The sequence below is a fragment of the Vanellus vanellus genome, assembly GCF_965231255.1.
Source record: "Vanellus vanellus genome assembly, chromosome: 4".
NCBI classification, from domain to species: Eukaryota; Metazoa; Chordata; class Aves; order Charadriiformes; family Charadriidae; genus Vanellus; species Vanellus vanellus.
Window position 1 is genome coordinate 29,522,403 of NC_138909.1, and position 21,135 is coordinate 29,543,537.

Here is a 21,135-nt window from a genome sequence, read left to right on the forward strand (position 1 = left end):
TAAGGCTACTAAAAATTCAAGCGATTCCTAATTCTCAAGAAAAACAAAAATCAACTATTATTTCTGTATATTCACTGGCTAGAATCCCTTACAGAACATCTGTCTTGTAAACGCTGTCCCAGAAACAGTTGGAGGCACAGAAAGGTACAGCCTGTAAATAAAGAGCACACAACAGAAGATCTCAATGATGAGATTTCTGCTCGTGAGTGTGGAGAGGACTGGTAACTCAAACATGGCATAGCCATCAACAAGTCATCCTGTCAGTGCCTCTCGTCCCAAGTGAAGACAGATGTCATCAAAGATCGTGCATTACGGATGTTTTATCTCCATTAGCTACCGCACGTTTAATGGAATTTGCATGAAGACATTCATGTAGGTTAGAGTTTCCTACAAAGTACTGACAAGTAACAAGTCTGTCTTGCTCACCAAGCATCCCAAACAGTTTTCAGCTTTGAGCTAGACTAAGCCTTGGGCAATCCACCCAAAGCAACTTCAATACCTCACAGATGGTGTCCCATCAGGAGAAAACAGACCCCTTTTCACTATGGAAAGAAAGGTTTGGTGCTGTGGTAAGACTGCAAGAGAGGAGTCTATGCACAGAGGCCCCTGGTGGATGAGGCTTGCACAGAGCAATGCATCAAAAAATGACAAATGATGACAAAGTAGAAAGCCAGCATATTCACTGCTGGCTGAACCTACGCTTGTCTCCCTGCCAATGCCAATGTGTGGAACTGGCTGCACACAGCTGGGAAACCAGCCATTCCCCTTTGGTGCTTTTACGTATTTGCTCAGCAATTACTCCAGCAATTTCACATGCATACTCAGGATTTGACTGCCTTTATTCATCAAAAGCCAAACTTTAAACTGGATGTCCCCAGGTCATGCATAATTGGATACTGTCATTTATATAAAATGATCACTAAGCAAACATCTGTGATTATCAGGATACAACTGACTGTTCACACCTAGAAATATCTGTTTGCCTAGTAACTGGGATAGTACATGCATATTTAGAAATGCTATTAAACTTTTTTCTTTAAAGGAGCTTGCAATACTGCAAGTTGAGTCTAGATAGAAAATCCTATCTACAAAGGCTAGATACTAGCAAAATAACCACATCCATTTTACAACCAACCTTGGGTGGAAAGCAAAGCAGTTTTGAGTTTTGGTATTTCATCTACAACTAACTTATTACACAACAGCTGAGAAAGTCACTTTGCCTTTCTTCTCTAGCGTTTTCATCTGTATAATGACAGTAGTCAGTAGAGATGCCTTGCAATGCTAAGGTCATTAGAACACTGCATTTGATAATTAATTATCTAATATGATTACTTTGATGTTATAAAGCAATACAAAATATTAGGTACTCTGAGAAAAATCCTGTCTTGACATCTGAAGTAGTCATTTAAAATGGTGAACCAGAACAGTAAACCAGCACATTGAGTCACCTTTGCAGAGTCAGGCTTTCAGATCTCTCTTTCTTGATTCCTCATTCATAAATTAGGATATTGTATTGTCCTGACTAATAGAAGAGTCACAAAGGTAAAGCTGAGCTCCCCGCTGCAAGCAAGCCAAACCTCTGGCATTTGGCTTCACATCTTCCATTTCCCCTTTACTGAGTGTCCAGCTTTGCAGTCACTAGCTTGATTTCAGTGTTTCTGAGCCTTCCAAATGCACACGAAGAAAACAGGAGCAGTAAATACACTGCTGCTGTGTTTCTGTGAATAAGGAAACATGACTGCAAAGAATAAGGAAGAATGAACATAGGGACCAGGAGTCAGGGGTTCCTGGTTCAGATTCAGGACTGCCTCCGATCCACATGTGACCTTCATAAGTCATTTTACCTTTTCATCATTTTTTTCCACCAGTAAATGGGATGGTAATACATTCCAATACTATTTAGGGAGTAACAAAATATATGCTAACAGTTCTGAGGCGCAGATATAACCTGAAAAACACCAATGAAATCATAAATAAGGAAATAAGTATTTCTGTGCAACATCTACCAGGGTTTTGCTGTACAGTATAAACTAAGGCTGGATCCCATGCTGAATGCCGAGACTGAAAAAGGATGACCAATTTTTAATTAATAATGCAGCATGTGATTAGCCAATTAAGACTATCCCAGAGCAGATATACATGTAGAACAGAACTAACATCATTCATACAACTTTTATTCTTTCATTTCCTAACTTTTTGGTGCCAGACTTCCCACTCTCCAGAAGTTACATTATCTACCGCAAGATGATAATAGGTGCGCTGAATACCACTTGCAATATTTTCAAAGTTATCTAAAACTGTCTTAAGGTGCTAAGAACAGCTGCCTCAATAAAACTCTGGCATAACTCACCATGAAAACATGCAAACAGGTAACGAGTTGAAATAGGAAAAGAAAAAAAATGTGGGTTTTTTTGGACTAGCCACGCTTACCAGGTTACGCACCCAATGAGCACCCAGCTTCATGAGAAAAAGCAGAGAATACCTAATGTAGGTTTCTCCACTCTCCAACATGGCACTTGGACGACAACTTGGGGAAGCAAAGGCAGGCACTTTCCCGGGGGGCGGCACATCCCCTTTCTCCGCAGGAACCTCACCATACGCCACCGTCGCCTCCACAAACAGCCCCCCGAGACCCCTCGAGCGGCACTGGAGAAAACTGCCGCATCCGCCCCGGCGGCAAAGCCCTCCTTCACGCCGAGCCCCTAAAAAAATAAACCCTTCATCGCCGACGAGGCTCACCCCTGCGCCGCCTGCGCCCCCTGCCCCTCCGCTCGCCCCCTGGCCACAACATGGCGCCCGCGGCGCGTGCGCCCACCCTCACACCCCCGCCCACCCTCGCGGGCGCGGCCCTCACCGACCTGTCGGGCGCATGGCGCCGCTATCGCTGCCAACCGCTCGTTCTCCCCGGGGCTAGAAAGCGCTGCCCCGGGCCGCTGAGATCGCCGCCGGGCCGGAAGCGTGGGGCCGCCCCCGGCTCCTCCCGTCCGTGGGGCTTCGCCGTCCGCTCCGGCCCGCTTTCATACTCTGCCCCCTCCTTCCCCTTTCGGCGGGAAGGGTCGCCGCCCGCCTCTGAGGCGGGAGTGTGAGGGGAGCCCCCGCTCTGAAGCCTTCCCCCCCCCGCCTTTGGACGCGGTAGAAGCCCTCGACCGTCGAAGTTGTTTGGCTGTGGGGAGAAAATGAGGAGGGAGTCGAGCCTTTCCAGCTCTACAGGGTTTTGGGTTGAGGGAGAGGTGGCAGCAGGGAGCCCAGGTCGTCCCAGGGAGCTGTCACCTTGCGTAGAAATCCCACCGAGGGCAGGGGGCCTGGGAGATGTCCCCCAGAGATCGCTGGCATCACGTTTCCAGTGCCCTGCCAGGAAGGTGTTCTGGTGCGGTGGCACGTAACACCCCTGTGCTGTTACGCTGTATATTTATTTTTTGATGTGGCACAGGGGAAAACCAAAACCCGGAAAAGTGAGACAAAGCAGGCCGCGAGAGAGACTGCAAACGCTTCAGCCCACAACAATGCTGAGCCTCGAATTTGGTCAGGAGTCATCAATCAAGGTAGCATCTTTCAAGCTCAAAATAAAGGCCAGACCCACCATGAAGAGATGGAGTTGCCCCTTGAAACAAGATTACAGGAAAACTGAAAGTACCTTCTGGAAGAAGAAAAGTGTGAAGTTGGTTTCCAAGGAAAGCAAAGCTTGTCCGACCACACTCCACGCATGGGTGTCTGCTTCTCACCCATCTGAACTTCTGTGTTCCCCTTCCCTACCAGAACTTTAATGCCTTGTGGCTGACTATAGTGAAATCTGTCAAAGGTTTTAAAGATCTGAAAGGTGAAGTTTCTAAGTATCAGTTTCGGGAATGTGGGTGTCCAAAATAGAGAAGGAAAATGCTCAGCTCTGCCTGAACTGAAGGAAAGGCTGCAGATTGAATTCAAGCAGTATTAGGGAAAGGAAAATCCACGTATAGGCAGCCTGTACAGGTGCCTCAGTGTGAAAAAAACCTTCACAGTTTGCAGTCAGCCACAAACCACGAATCTGCAGGAGGCCGGACTTCAGTCAAAGAGCTACTTCTATAAAGCCCTCACATGCTGCAGGGGCCATGTCCAACTGAAATACATGAAAAACTGAACTATTGTGAGCAGTTCCTGTTTCTGTCATTACACAGGTAGATGCTTGGGCTTTATTTGGTATGTTTCTTGGGATTTTCTTTTCCAGTATGCTTTTGCTAATGAGTAGGTGGTTTTGATGAATTTCCAGCTTGCCCTGGCCTACCACACAGAGGAAAGAGGAAACCTCTGGCTACATGTACACAGGGAAAATCCAGACTAGATTCAATCATGTCAGTCTATATGTGCATTGGGAAGAGCCTGTAATACCTCCCATTGTTCCTTTCTGCTTGTTTTCCCCCATCAGGTTGCATTTACTGAAGTGACAGGTATCTAAGCAATACCTCATTCCAGTACTGTGGTTTTGGACACAGGGGACAAAGCACTCGAGTGTCAGTAGTCCTGAGTCATGAGAAGGATGAACGGGAAGGAGGTAACTTACAATGGAGGAAGCAATATGTCAAAGATAAAACATTTGGAAATATTGTATCTGACTACTTTGCCAACGCAATAATGATTGCTGCTTCTTAAAAGACGGGTTAGATAATGTGGTTGGATGTGGTTGGGATGATTTAGCAGTCTGAACTGTGACTGTAGAAATAAAACCTCAAGAAAAAAAAGATAATTAAGTATAAATGTATTTAAATATAAAAATAACTAAAACAGAACTTGGAACTCTGTCATTCCAGTGAAAACAAAACAAAATTAGGAGGTATTCCTGGGTGTTAGGATGAGGGACAAAATGGAATTGTGATAGGCCAATTATTTACATTTTAAGAGGAAGGAAAAGCAAGCTAGCACAGTGGAAATGCGTCCTAAAAGGAAGATTTGCTCTTCTCAGGCAGGCTTCTACTAGCTGTGGAAAGATAAGGCTTCAGCAGAGTCCAAAAGCAAGAAGCTCTGCTCCACATGGAGCCCTTGCTGGAGCATTGGTCAATGCACATGGCACGCATGAAGGCTTGCAATGGTACCAGCAAAATGTGTGTTCTCATCTGGGGGGGGGAGAAGGAAGCATGGTGCTAGGTGTAGGCTGAAAGGAGACTATCTAGGACAGGTTGCCAAGAAGATGGAGATGGAACGTAATGCAGGAGTTGTGTTGTTAGGTCAGTTTAAGGGAGGATAAATCTTGGTGAGGATTGCAGCAGTTTTAAGAAGGACTGCTTGGTGTAACACAGATTGTTTGTCGTGGTATGTGCACTTTAAGCCCTACCTGATGACAGTTAGGCTGAATGTGTTGGGTCTGTACTTTTAGTTGAACCTGATTGAACCTTTGCTACTGAGCTGAGCTCGTGTTCACTTGAACACTGAGTTTTCCTGAGCTATGGTGCTGCCGTCACAGCTTTTGATACAGTGGTACTGGCCTGTCTAGGACAACGATGAGAACAACGGGGTAATGGTGAGCATGGTGCTGGTCACTGACTATTTGCAACTCAAGAGAGTATTAGGTATAGAAAGGCCTACAGCCAGCAGCCTTATTTCTAAGAAAAAAGCAGCTAAATTTTTTAACTACAGGGTGATTGCCATCGATTTATACTTGTTCCTATACCAGCTCAGCCATGAAGGTTTTCTCTGGTGAGGTGTAATGTCTGCATATGACTAGATATTACTGCCAATGCCGTTTCCAGCAAAGACTCCTGCTGACAAATTAAGTTTGCTGTGAAGTCTCTCATGTTGAGCTCTTCTCTACAAGCCCAGCAGAAGAATTAGGTCTCCCCAGTTCTTCAGCCTCCTAATGACTGCACTTTGTATATATCATAAAATCAAGGAATTTATAATTCATGCTGGAGGTGTAAGAACACTCACTGTTTCTAGGCAAGGGAAAACTAGTTAAATTATTAAGCAACCTCAGTGCTTGTCATGAAGCGGTGCTATATTAGAGGGAAAATGAACAAAAAATCCATGTTAAAACCTGAAAAACGTGGCTTGGGAATGACATCTGTGTTGTGTTCAAGTTGTCTGGGTGTCCTCAATATGAAGTCCAAGGTTGAATTTTAATAAATTTATTTCGAGTATAAGCTTACCTCCAAACATCCTAAGTACATAACACTAATTTGGGGATAATTACATAGTTCTGTAATGCTTTTTAGCTTCAGTTTTTCAAAACTCATTTCTTGCTGATACTGATTTTGGTTTTCCGTTCATGAATATACTGCTATTGTTACATATAGCAGCTTCTTGTTTGGATATAATTAATATTCAATACATTGGCAGTATAATTTCCTACATATATTATACATTTGTTTCCTACAGGTCTGCTAAGGTTTGAACAAGTCTGTTAAAGAGAGGTGGCCTTGAAAGATTTATTCACAGTTCATTATTAACTCTTGATTTTACTTGCAGCTTTCATGGTAAAATCCACTGATAATATTGCTAGGTTATACTACAATGTAGGCAATACTGTTATGTTCACTGATATAAGCAGTTGGGGTGACTAAACTGTTTGGAGTTCTTTTTTGCAATTTAGTGGGGATTTGCGTGTATGTGGGGTTTTTAGATTCATGCTGTAATCACGTTAGTTTATCTGCCCATGCACACAGATACTTCATTTCGCTGTCAGATGTTACTATAGGAATTAACATGGATTTAGCTGAGTGTTCACTCTTCTTGTTTAGTGGAAAAAAAGAGAAACAAAGTACATGGTATATTTCTAAATATTGGTTAAATCTTATGAAGAGTTATCAAAGAATTAAGAGTGTTATTTGGTTTGTATGATAGCTTTCAAGGAAGCAAGAAAATAGTGCTTGAGACCTTCCTTTTGTTGCTTAAGTTCATGCTTACTAAAATAATAATGAAGCAGATCTAGAAGGGAACATGAGTCCAAAAGAAAATGTTGCTGTACACAGTAACACTGTCAGTTTAGGAAAAAATAGGTCAAGTGAGACAAATGTAATAGATTCTTTCTCTAGTACCATTATGATTAAATTGCTTAATGACAGAGATGAAATATAAGAGAATGTAAAATAGGTGGCATGGAACATAAAAGTACTGCATGTCTTGAAAATGATTTGTGTCATTCTTTAATTTCATTATTATATATATTAAAAAAATATCTGTTTCCTCACACAGCATCCATGTTGGTGTTCACAACAGAGTTTTATATAGTTTTGAAGAAACTTCAGATACATTATGCACATGTGTGGATTTAAAAAAAAAGTCTCTTTACAGGTATAACAAAGAGCAGAAATGAAATTCCGCCCCCCAACCCACCCCCATCCCCCAATCTATGGAATAAGATTTCATGTAGAATTACCTGCTATTGTGATTTAAGTTTTGGTATGCATGTACAGGTCACATTAATTCTCAAAATTTTTCTTAATAAAAATCTACGAATTGGGTGACATTTAAACCTTCAGTGGTAACAAACTGAATTAATCATGTTGTGATTAGAAACCAGTTCAAATGCCGTTTACAGCATGAGAAAGTCAATGCCACATTATAATGCTATATAGCAAGCTACTCTTAGATAGTTAGGAAGGTAATACCTGATGTGTCTTGTCTATGTCTTACAGTAATTGTTGGTAAATATGAATTTTTAATGCCTGCCATCGTGGTTGTTTTATGCCGTTATTTGAAAACTTGTATTGAAGGACTACACTGCTAATAAATCACTTGGTGCAGCTCCCAATAGGATGTTCTTAGAAAAAATTAGATTGGATTGATTTGGAATCAAATCCCATTAAATAGACAACGAAGTAACTTATGGATCATAAGTAAAGCTTGGTCATAAATGAACTGCTGGTTTGTCTTCCAATACGCAGGAATGACCAGAAAGACAATAAGTAGTTGTTCAAGTCAGTTCAGACCCCCAATAGCAGAACACTGTGTTTCTTCGCTTAGCTGAAAGCATCCCTGGATGCATACATACTGGATTAGTTAGACCTAGATTGCTCATTGTCTTTGGGCTGTAATCTTGGATGATGTGAGCCAGGTTTAGTCCCTCTTCACTTTCCTCATAGTCCATGGACATACCTTCCTATGCATCATTCTTGCTTCTTTTATATCATATTGTATGTTCTTTTCAAATTGATTAAAGATCTGCCAGTATGTCTAGCAAAGCAGTGACTGCTTGAACCACACAGGAGTAATGCTTGGCTTCTCTTTAAAATCAATTGTTAAGAATGGTCTGGAAGATAAAGGAAGGGGATGCTTGAATTGCATTCTTAAAAAATAGGAAATGTATGGGTTGCAAACAGGGAAGAACTAGTTTAAGACAACACGATTATAGCAACATATGGATATTTAAAACCAATGAGGCTATTGACTACAATGTTTGGGATTGCAAAGAGATATCCAATAATGAAACCAGAGGTGATGTATAGTTCCTGATAAATCATCAGCACTTGCTTCTTATTGATTGTATGTACCTGAGAGACTAAGGTGGCATCATTTTCTTCTCAGTAGCCATGTAACATTATGCAGTCCTGACATCTGATTTGTTGAGGACTACTTGTAATTTTTCAGAACATAATTATTATACTGTAATGGTTTGTTATAACAATGTTGATTTACACCCTCCTCCTGTTAATTTAATAATGCTCATACCTTTGACCATTGACCGTAGAATTAATTTAGTCCAGATTGTAGTCATTATTCTTCAAGTAAGAAAATCCTTTTCAGATACAACTCAAGCAGTATGAAGAAACCAATAACATGTCTATTAAGGAATATTTTCTAATAGCCTGAAGTTTAAGTACTTTGTGGTAGTTTTCAAAGACAACATGTCAGGTGGCAAATGAATTATAAAGAACCTTTCACTGAAATACTCTTATTCACTTTTTAATTGGAGTTACTCAAAACCAGGTTGTGCAAAACACTTCAAAATGAACAGCTCAGTCCTGTCAGAACAGACGAAATAGACCATGTGACCTAAGAGTTTTTTGCTAAAATTATAGTCTAATTTGCCAATATTTTACATTTCAGCTAATGAGAAAATCTAACAGTTCCTGTTGCAGAAGCAATTTCAGCATACATTACATTGCTATTTGCCTGCAGTTAACTACTTACAAATTCATATTTTCCTCAGCTTGAGGTTTCGCAGGGCTTTCTTTAGAATGGCTGATAAACATGATAAAGTAGATGTGTTTTGTTTTTTTTTTTCTTGGCATCTTTTTTCCTCTTACTTCCTCTCTTCCTTCGTATCAGAGAAATACAACTTTGTAGCATAGACCATCATGCAAAAGCTGTCATTAGAGTCCCATGAGGAAAAACATATAAGACTATTTAAAATACCTAGTGATGCAAATTTACAGAACAGAAACAGAAGATTAGTAGCACAGATAAAAAAATAAATTAGAAACTGTTCGCCACAAGAGCGGACAGTTTACAAGATTAAGAACTAATATTTCAAAACTCAAACAGAGGTGGATTTGGATTGCTGTATTTCAGAGTTCTGTGGTAGCTACCTGCTAATTCATACACTGTAATATTCTGAAATTTTATTGTACCAAGAAGCAGATGATTATGAAGAAATTCATTGAAGTGTAATTACAGTAATCTTCAAAATAACTGCCAAGAGCTAGTTGGTAATCCTAGTGATTGAGCTAAAAATTGTGAAGGAAAAATATGCTATGATTTTAGACTAGCCAAGTTAAATGTTCTGTTTGATAACACCTCAGTCTACTAATAATAATGTCTCTCAAAAGCCCTTCCATCCCCAAATTTCAGTTCTGAGAGGTGATGATTTTAGTTGTACGTACTGCACAAACTGGTTTTGTGTTGTGCTAGGTAGAGGGGGAGAGGTAGGCATAACCCAAAATTATTTATGACCAGTCTTTTCCCCCATGACATACCTGCAGGAGCAGCTTAATGTGGCTCCACTTATAAAGGAAAGTATATGAATATCAAGGAATTATGTTTCTCTTCTAGATTGTTTGCTTGTAGGTCACATTGAACTCTTTTTTGTTTTCTCAAAAATATTATTGTACTGAGGAAATAAAATTCATATGGCAACTTTAGATCCCCATTAAAAAAATGGTAATTTTATATACCTTCTTTCTTCTGTGTGGGTTGATACTCCTTTTCTCACTTTGCTGAAAGTTGTCTTGTGAATTCTGATCTTCTACCTCATTGTCTCACTGCATACAAATCATCACACATCCGGATACATCACAAATATTAATTAATCATCTCCTTGCCCTTATGAGATTGGAAAATATTTGTCATCTCTGTTGCACTAAATCTCTGTTGAGGCTGGATTATTTCAGTACTTTAGAGGAAAAAAGTGGACAGTTTTTTAGGAGTGTAGAACACGGAAGAGGGGCAAGAAGAAAACACAACTCATATTCTGGTTGGTCCCACATCTGCTGTGGTGGAGCTGCAGCAAAGCAAGTGCAAATGTGATTCATTTCCCTCTGTCCTGGAGTGAACCAGTCCAGACAGTCTGCCACATAGCTGGGACTCTCAGCCACCCAGAAATGACCTCCCCAGCACCTGAGGAGGAGGGAGGGCTTGTATGATCCTGCTGGCATCTCATCTACTTTGTTTTACCCATAAAAGTGGCATAACAAAGACTGGGGTGTAACAGAAACTGACATTCTTTGTGCTCGTGTAGCCTGGTATCACTATTTTAGGCTTTGTGGCTTGATAGGGGGAGAAAATATAGCATTGAAAGCAACTTTTAAGATTTGCATGTTTGGCATACACAGTATGCATTTTTTTATTTTTACTTTTTAAAGTGCCCATAAGTAGGTGGGTGCTTGGAAAATAGGACAGCATGATGAGAATGACTGTTAATATTAAACATGCTTTATATGCAAGAGCTTTGCATAAACTTGTATTTCAAAAATGACTTTTTTCTTCCTCTATTTTATAGGAGTCTTGTGGTATATTACCATAATCTGTTTTTCTTAAGTCCAGTTTGGAAACCCCTTATTGTTAAATCATTTCCTTCCCTTTTTATAAACTTTTTTTTTTTTTAAATTATCTGTCCCTCTGTGGGTAAATTAGCACATATCCAGGAAATGGCCTGATCATTTTTAAAAGCCCATCAGAAGAGAGGGAGAGTTGCTCAGTCAGTAATGCTTTTGCACATTCAGCCTCTTGTAGCAAACAGAACTCAGTGGAACCTGGCTATGAATCTCTGAGTAGCACTTGATCCATTTTGGAGTGTACATAGTAACATCTTAATATACTTTTTATTGGAAAATAAAAGCAAGATAATTTTCTGTCTGAATATATAATGTATGAATGACTGCTTTTGATACACTGATACATAAATTATAGATAGCCTTTCAGATTCTGCACTATGTATTATTAATTAAAAACTAAAGATCTTCATCCAAGTTACACCCTGATATCTAGGCCACTGGAGAACATATTATAGTGTTGGGCACTATATAACCCAGTCAGAATGCAATAAAATGCTGTCTTTTGTTGTTTATGGGTAGCATTTCAGTATACGAAATGCCCAGAATCTTCTCCTATTACAGTGGACAGCACTGTTTTTTTGCTTTATGAAGAGGAGGCGTGAACAAGAATGAAGCTGATGTTATATTTTCCTTCACACACACACACACAAAAAGAAGAAATATTTGTATCATGCTTTGCCGAGATTATATAATTTCCCACATGGCACAGTGTGCTCTAGGAGATCTCTCTTTCTGTCCCTTACTCCCTCTTCCCACCCCCTATCTTTACAATAGATTTTAATGTTGTTTGATGGGTGCTTTATTTGTCTGTTGGATTCTTTCTCACTTACAGGTTTAGAGGGCAAATGATGAAGACAATCAAAACTGCCTGATATTCTTGATGGCTGAGCTTCTAAAGCAGAATCAAAGACATACATAACAAAGCACATAATCCCAGCAAGCCACAGTCAGTAGCAGTTCCTTTTATGGTAAAATGGAAACAGCCTGTCATAGATAGCTGAGATGTTGATTAGTGATTGTAGACTCATATTGGAGAATGTACTCGGGGAATGTCCATTGCTTGTTTCTTGTAATCTGAGGAGGATGTGCTATAATTGACAAATAGCCTTGAATTTGTTGGATAAGGCAAAATACAATAAAAACTAATGTCCGGCACATGTCTACAATCACAAATTTAACAGCAATCAGAATATGTCTGCCAAAATCTGCACTTAACATTTTTTTTCACTAGTTTTACATGGAGACCTACAGATGGTTGCGTGTTTGTTTACATTCTATCAATCAGTTGTAGCTTCTACAGTAATACATGTTTTTGTAGTTTTTCATTTTTGCTGACAGAATTGTTCATGCTGGGACCGTTACACAGAACTATAAATCTCATGCAAAAGGCAGACAATACAAATGAAGATAAATGCAAGCTACAAAAACCAGACTAGAATGAGAGCTTCACACATCCTATAGCTTCTGCACTGGAAACAGACAAATCATTGTTTGAGGAATGGACATCCCTCAAAACCTCTACAGATCTGCGGTGTTTATCGTCTCACAAACTAGATCTTGTCACAGCTTCCTTAAGCAAAGTTTCCAAAGACTCCAGGGAATTGTCATAGCAAGACACAACTCTCTGAAGTGCATACATGATAATTTAAAATAAAAATTGATGCCTTTGAGGGTTTCACCCAGGGAAACTCATCTTAGGCAAGTCAGAGTAACAACCATTTATTTTCTTTCAGTGATGAGAAGGTAAAATAGGTGCCATCTGCTGATGATCCAAACAAATATCTTTTCCCCCATCATCTGGCACTCCTGTGCTTGGAAGTACCTGCCTCACTGAGCTACTCGTTATACCCAGGCATCATCTGTGCGAATTGGAGTCCACCTACCAAACAGCCCTCGTGAATATTTGAATGAGTTATTTTCCGATGAATAATCTCCCTGCATTTCCTTGCAGACTAAATGAAAATGGAAGGAAGGGTTTGGCGGGGGGGATGATTCTGTTGGACTGTAGTGGGGTAGCTGCTGGGATTTATAGCTTGCCTAGCTTCATTTTCCTTAGAGAAGGAGCTGATTCAGCAGTTGCTGTTGTGGTTTACGCCAATGGCGTTCTGCCCATGCAATCAGCACAGTCAGAGCAATGTAATCACCCTGTAATGCTACTTCAATTGACTTTTAACTTTGACCTGCAATGTACCCACGTTTGGCTGCTTTGCAGCAGTTGACAACAGAAGGGCCCTAACTAGTCAAAAAAGCAGGGTTTCCAAGGCCTCCACAGACCAAGCACAATAGTTGTCTCCATCCCCCACTACTTTCATGCCCTCTGCATCACCTTCTTTACTGCTGCCTCCTTCCCATGCCTTTTAGAGGAACTGGGAGGTCATGGCCTGCCAGTGTTGGCCTACCCTGAGTGTTGCGGTGTGTTGCAGCATGCAGAATCAGAGCATGCACTAATGAACCAGGGCATGAATGAATGAACGGCTCAGGGAAGATAGCATGGTATGGGCTATGCCAAAGTGAAAAAAGATGTGGCATTGTAGGGGAAAGGAAAGCACTGACCTTTCTCTATTTCCAGGCTCTGGGAAGCCCACATTGCCAGAAGCTGTTCTTGTCATACCCTGCAAGTAACCCTCAGGGGCACAATGATTCAGAGTTATGCCACTGAGTCATAGTTCACCAAAAGTGACTTTCATTAAATATTTCTCATGCAGCTTCTAGCTAAACAGTGATATCAAGGTCAAAAATTATGCAGATCTGAAGACTGATAGAAACATGTCCAAAGTTATAGTACTTAGAAAGAAAAACTTTGGAAGTGAGATTGAATCTGGGATATTGAGTTTAGGACGAGACCTTAGATAGGGATGATGGAAGGTATCTGTCACCTTTATTTCAAAATTCTGATGCTACTATCAGGGACAATGTTCTGGACTGGATGTACAAAAAGTCAGATCCAGAATTACAGTACCTTTCTTCCTTGCTTCTCTGTGCTCTAGGGGAACACAGAAGTTAGCTTTCCTCCCTTACCAGTAGTACATCATACCTCCTTCCATCATTTCATACATGCAGGAATACATACATGTATTCTTGCAAGTAAGAGTCTTGTAATGGAGCAACATTTCTCACCCACCTACTTTAGTATCCTATAAGCAAATAGTTTATGTCATTTTCAGCCTCCTGCAGAGTTTTATGGTGCATGCGCCGATACAAAATCAAAGGATTCAGACAATGCTGACTTTCCCCTCATGTTCCTATGCTTCAGAATAAATTGTGCTGTGCTTTCTGTTAGTACAGTGCAGTTCTGTGGGGCTTGCCTTTTAAATACACTATTTCAAAACAGGTTTTTGGAAATAACTATTGTGGCAGCAGGATGCCGAGTGGTGCGTGGGCTGTATGAAAGTGGCTCAGAGATGTGAAACTCCAGAATCCTGGCTCATAGGGATTATTGGGCACCAAGCAAGTAAAGCAATAAAAACTACAAGTGAAGGCAGTCAGTTGCTGACTTTTATGGTGTAGAAAACAAACAATTGTTCTTCTGAGCCCTTTCACTCATTATGTTTGTGCAGAACAATGAAGATGAGATATGATGCGCACCAACTGTATGCAATATTGTATATTTTAAATCCTCAAAGCTACACCCAGCTTTTTTATCACCAAAATTAGAATTATGGTGCACACTGAGGAGCCATTTAGTCATATGTTCTTTGTCTGTGGTTCTGGCTGGTGCTGCTTTAAGAGAAATAATAATAATTATTGTTGAGGCCCACAGCCTAAGTAGAATGTCTGTTTCCTAGTGTTTGACTAGCAACTAGAAATGAAAGATTTAGTTTAAAAAGACAGGCAATAGTAGACCTAAAACAATGGCATACTTGTGTATGACTGACAACTGTTTTTTCTGAGATTTTGGTGTGCTTTGGTGATTATTGTTTTTCTCTCCTTTTGAAACCAATGTAGTTAACCAAGTCCACTGAAAACAGTGGAAAGATTCTTATCAGCGTTAGTGGATATTGGTTCAGTCCTTTAGACCTGTAGCTAGCTTTAAATGCAGAAGGATTTTGCAAACTAAATGCTGAAATATAAAATATATATGTATTAAAAATGCTTATACACACACTCGTATACATATGCATACACTTATATGAAAAGTTCTTTAAAACATTTCTGAAACAATCGTGTGGAATAAATAGTGTTTGCAGAATAATGGTTTTAGTGGCAGTCATTTTTTATGCTTTAATTGCTATGCTGTTCCTGAATAATTTGGTGCATTTCTTGCCAGCTAAACTCGTGTAACACCACACATGCTACTTATTTCATATCGGGGCCGCACATGTTTGGGCAATACCTTGAAAGTATTGTAGATACTTGTAATGGATTGCTTTCCACCTATATCTTTGATTAAAAAAAAAAATCAGGGCAGTTCAGAAATGAAATACTTTAGAGGTGTGGGTTTTTTTTTTAATTGACCCCTTCTAAGTAGCTTTACATATTTATTTTGTTCCCTGTAAATGTAAAATGTCAACACCATGTACATAGATTTAAGTATATCTGTGGATAGTGCATAGGTGTGGTGTACATATACGCGCACAGGATTTTTGGTTACACATACTGATTTAATGTGTCTCCTGTTTATTCTCTAAAAATTGAAGAGGAAAATAACTTTGTGTTAAGCAGTTAGAATTATGTATATGGTAGACAATTATGTTTAAGTAGAGATCTAAAAATGAGAATACATGAATGCTATAAATACTGGCCATATTTTTAAACGAATAGATATAGCACTCCTTTCTACATCCAAAGCTGCCACTTTATATTTGGAAAGAAAAGTGATACCTTTATGAAGCACACACATGCATCTTCTTTGCTGAGTTACCTCCTTATTCAGTGAAGACCATATTCTCTCCACTTTCCATTCCAATTAAACTGTAGGGAAAAACTCGTATATTTTTTAAATACAGCAGGCGTGTTCCCATTATTAGTATATTGTAATGGAACCCAGCAGATGTTCCTATGCACCAAACATTGCATCTCAGTTGGACATTCTTGTATAAATACAAAAAATACATGCAAATACAATTTGATATCAAAACATAGCAGCACATTGAAATACTTAGGTCACAAGCAGTGTGAAGGGTTTAAACTTGAAGAGTTTATCAGTACAATTTGTAATGTGAAACTACTGCAGGCCTCAGGAGATAATCTGATTATTTCAACATTTCAGATAACAAAGAATATTAAATTGAAGCTCCAAGTTAATAAGTTTTGAAATTTACTTCTTGCTGGTTTTTTCCTATTTGAAAAATGCTTTTTATTTAAGTGGGTTGCATGACTGTAGCAAGGCAAGTGGGTATAGAACATCACTTATGTTGTCTGTTATGTGAGACATAGTAACCCAACATTTCAGTGTCTTTCTTAGTGCAGGGGAGAGAACAAAAGGACCCTGTAAAACATACTAAATGTGCAAAGAAGCATCTGGGTGAAGAAAGATGAATGCCTCACTGCAAAGTGGCCATAGTGTCAGATCCCAAATGCACAGACTTGTATTCAGGTGATTTAGGGCCCTTAATATACCTCCTTTACTGCCTTCTGAGTACTTTTATTACTTGGATTAGGAAAGTAGGAACTGAAGATACCACTGACTTCTCTGAGACAAATCTTTTGTTTGATCTGAACAATATAAGGTCTTCTGATACAGCAACTAAAATGCTCAGTGCAAAGCTCATGCTTGCATTCTTTTGTTTTCTGTAAAGTTTTTGAATGCTTTTCCTCCATTTGTAGCTTGGCCACTTGAAATGTCTGTCAGAACAGTCAGAAGGAGGAAGTCTAAGAAATCCTCTGTGTGGTGTTTGTCACGCCTCTGAGGCTCCGAACCCTGGATTGCTTTGGGTAAAATATGGTCTGTGTGGCTGCCAGTGCTGTATCAGTCCCGCATCACCACCTACAACAATGAAAACTGAAAATCATCAGAAAATCAAACAGGCAGAGAGGAAACCCACAGCATGTGTCTGGCCCCAAAGAATCACATGAAACTTAAAATGTATAAGAGCTGTTTGATTCTTTCTAATAACTTTCTAATCCTAATCCTGGGTAGTCTTAGAGGTAAATCAGAACTGCACCGTGCAGAAGCTTCACTTTCTTTAGAATTGAAAACTGAGATCCTCATGGACTATACTGACTGCAATACTTGACCCAGAAGAAAAAAATATCAAATACAAAGAAATTTTCCAGTAACACAGCAAATTGGCAAAGTTGCAGAAGCAATTGAACTGAGGCTGCTCTAGTTGCTGCACAAGGGATGCCCTGTAGTTAGGGTGAGGTAATTTCGGACCTTTTTATTAATAGAAGCTTCTTAGCTCTCTGCACTGCTCCTTCTGCCAATCTATGCTGTTGTAGGTGGTGAGAAATGGAAGAAATATGCTTGAAATTATAGTTTCCCAACAGATTGAAACTCATAACTGGCAAACTGGACCAATCATAGTGGCTATTTCTTCAAAACTGTAGAAATGAGAAAGGAAACCTTTCAATTTTTTATGACCTGTGGGAATTTTTGCAATTACCTGAGACATTTATACTGTGGGATGACATTGGGAAAGGTATATAAAGGACTTCAGGACTGACAAAAATAGTGTAAGCAAGCACAATTTTATGGTAGCCTGCCAGTAGCTGGAGTCAAAGGTGTGAATGAAGACACTTGACTTTAGAATACCCTCAGTACTTTTGTTCCCACTAATTGCCATGCCCAAGATCCATCTTTTGACTTCTGCCACACATCAAACAGGTACTGGATTAAGCAGAAATCATAGCCTGGATGTACGCCTCTAACGAGCTTAACTGTCCTTTGTGACAAGCAGGAAGGGAGTCTGTGGCCATCTATTCATATTGTATCTGTTGCAGTCAGCAGCAAGAGTCATATTGGCGCTGAAGTTGTAATTCAAGAAGCCAGCAGGCCTCTCTGGTGAGTGTCAGAAGCCACTAATAGTTTCAGTGGTGGATGTAGTGTAATAGGTCGAATTCAAGATGCAGACATCTCACACATACGTTGTCTGTTTTGTTTCCTCTTTCACCACTGCACGAAGTTTCTGGTCAGCTTGATTACATAGCGCGAACCCCCTGCCATTTGCATTCATTTCCCTTCCATCCTTCATCTCTTGTCCCCTTTCCCCACTTCCCTTTTGATGTTTCTTCATTCCCATGTCCTGCAGGAAAATACAAAGTTATCATTGTAACAACATCAATATTATTAGAGAGATGTTTCTTTGATATTTTTCCAATAAAGTCATCACAGGAAATTTCTAATTTGTTCTGAAAGAAAGTACCATAAGTCCTACCACTTTCATAAAAATCAGCTTGGCATTTCACAGGGTGGCTTGAGAAGAAATCACTGATTGCATTTAGAATGCTATGACTATAAACATAAGGTATCCAAAAGGACAGTGATCTTCAGAGGAGCAAATCTGACCAGTGGATGGTGCAAGTTGTAAATTTATTCTCAAGGCATGGGTTTTTTTTAGAATAATTAGAAGTATTTTTTCTCATTCATAAAGACATTTGTTGAAGCAATATCAAATATTTGGAGAGGTACAAGTACAGAGAGTCCATTGCTTTTTTTCTTATTCATTATACCAATATTGTCCGTACTTGTGCCAATAAAAAATGGGAGAATTCCTTTTCTGAAATGAATTCCACCGTAGGCAGATTAGGCCCTAAACAGACAGACCAAAAATGGGAATATGCTGGAATTAAAGTTATAAAGTATTCCTTTACTGATTTTATATGAAGCTGAACTAGTTAGCTGTTTATTGTTCCCTTTCTCATGTGATTAATGCAACTTTTTTAATGTCTTCTTTCACTTTGAATAGCTTCCTATCTTTTCCACACTGAAGCAGCAAAATAACGTCACATGAAGCCCAGGTTCTAAGAGAAACATTTCTATGTAACCTAATAAAGACTTCACTTACCCTTTTCAGTCTCTATATAAATAACATAGCCTTTTTTTTTTTTTTCGTCAATCTTACTGTCATTCTGCAATTTTTGAAGTTGTGCAGGCTCCCTCTGGTGGCTAACTACCACTGGCCAGTCTAGAAATACTAGTAATTGGGAGGGAGAACATAGGAATTTGATAGGGACATTAGTTCTTATATTTGACTTTTTATTTATGTGGCGTATCGTTAACAACCTAAATTTATATAAAAATAGAAATATAATAAAATGAAGCATTAAATATAAATCTTTAAATTTGATGTGATATTCTAACAGTCTTCTAAGTGAAAGCTCCTATTTAATTTTAAAATATTTTGGTGTCTTAGTTGTTAACCAGCAAACCAAGCACGGTTTCTGCCTTTCAAAGATTGCAAGACCTGGAAAGTTCATTTTAGCAGTCTTTATCATCAGGCACTAATATCAGGGCTGAAAAGGAAACAACCATCTTGCCACTGTTTCACATTTCCATCTTTCCAGGTGCTGTTCTCACTTCTTTAACATTTGCTATTATGCCTTGCAGAGCTGGAAAGTTTAGTAATTTCAGTCATTTAGACTTCATATCAGCAGATTTGAGCTTTTGTCCTTTCCTCTGCACAGAAGCTGCATGGACCACATGTAAAGCTTTTTCTTCTCTCTTACTTGGGGTGGGGTGCGAGTGGGAACCAGGATGACCCCTCACTTGTTCACAGTTTGCTGAATGGATAAGACATGCTTTGTAAAGCAGAGCATGGCAGTATTGACCATTTACCAGGATAAAGATATCAGAGCATCTTGAATGCTTTAATTTCTACATGTTTTTTTCTAATATTTTGTTATTTGTATCTTGTGTCATGTAAGTTTTAACAGCAAAATTCAAAGACTGAATGTGAACTATGAACCACTTCTTTTGTTATTTTTTTCGGCTGATGCAGTGTCTACTAACATCAATGGTAGCCGTGGTATTCATCAGAGGTAAACCATGCTCTTACTTAACTTATATTCAGAACAGAAAAGATAAAAGATTGCCTCCCTTCATGTTTTAGAGTTACAAAATAGGTTGTTATTTTTTCTTCCTGTAATTTACTTTCACTCTATATGTAGTAGGATAAAAGTCAACAATGTTTCAGACTGTACCATATTGGATTGTATCAACGGATCATTTCTTAATAACTATAAATGCTGTGTTGGCAATTGTAACAGAAAGGAAATTCAGTCTTAACAGCTAGAAGTACATCTTACTCCAAACAAATGCCAGAAGTCCAAGGTTCGAGAAAAGCAATTTAACCGAGTGAAAGATATGTTGTAGTTGCCTTTTTTTAAAGAAAAATCTGTAAACCTGATGATGTTACTCCAGTGTACTACTAAGCACATACTTTTGTTGCCTTTGCTGTAACCAGATGGAAGGAATTCTGTAGCAGTGCCCTGCTGGGAAGGGATGCTCAGCCCATATTCGATGGAATTCACCCTGGTGGTTACCTGCCACCCAGGATCAGCAGCCCTGAGCCTACAAGTTGGCACTGCACTGCATGGTGTGTGCCTACATTTTTATAAGTGTGAGGGCAACTCAGCTACCTTTGCCATTATAACTGTCTTTTCCTCTTGTCTTTCCCTCTTCTCTCTGTCATCTAGAAAAGCAAAAGACAGAAAAAAAGTGCTGGTTGCCTCTTTTTGCAATTATCTAGTATGGGGCATTGTTATGGTTTGAGAAACCCATAACAATTTATTGACATTTAGACAATCATTCTGTCACCCGATGACCTCTCCCCACCCGGGAAAGGGAATCAGGAAAAAACAAGGAAACCCTGGAGTTGAAGTATAAACAGATTTAATAGAGTAAGATTAGATAATTAACATTAATAGCACTAAAGAACCAATATTGATCCCGACACCAATATAAAATACACAGGGATTATACTCATCCAATTTTATCAGTAGGAAGCTGTGCACTCCCAGCAGCAGGCAGCAAATGTCGGACGCTGTGAGTGCTATGGCTTCGTGAGGAAGGGAAGGGCTCAGGGGTCCGGCACCGGGGCAACAAATTCTCTGGATTGCAGCCATCAAGGGAGAGAGAGAACTTTGCAGTAAACTTTCTAATTTATAGTGAATGTGATGTTGATGGTATGAAATAATCCTGTTGGCCAGCTTGGGTCAAGTGCCCGGGTCTTGCTCCTCCTCATCCCTGCATCTGGCAAGCTCGAAAACACTGAGACCTTGAAACACACACACCATA

At 39.5% G+C, this 21,135-nt stretch overlaps 1 protein-coding gene across 1 annotated transcript in view; it reads right to left on the reverse strand.

Annotated features, from left to right (window-relative positions):
- The window catches only part of BANK1 (B cell scaffold protein with ankyrin repeats 1), a gene marked incomplete at both ends in the record, with an annotated part of 155,873 nt that extends 153,208 nt beyond the window's left edge, over positions 1-2,665 (reverse strand). Inside the window, one exon of the mRNA XM_082483055.1 lies at positions 2,595-2,665. Within this exon, the coding sequence (XP_082339181.1) occupies positions 2,595-2,665 (71 nt within the window). The remainder of the gene's footprint in view (positions 1-2,594) is intronic.
- Between the last annotated feature and the right edge of the window lie 18,470 nt (positions 2,666-21,135).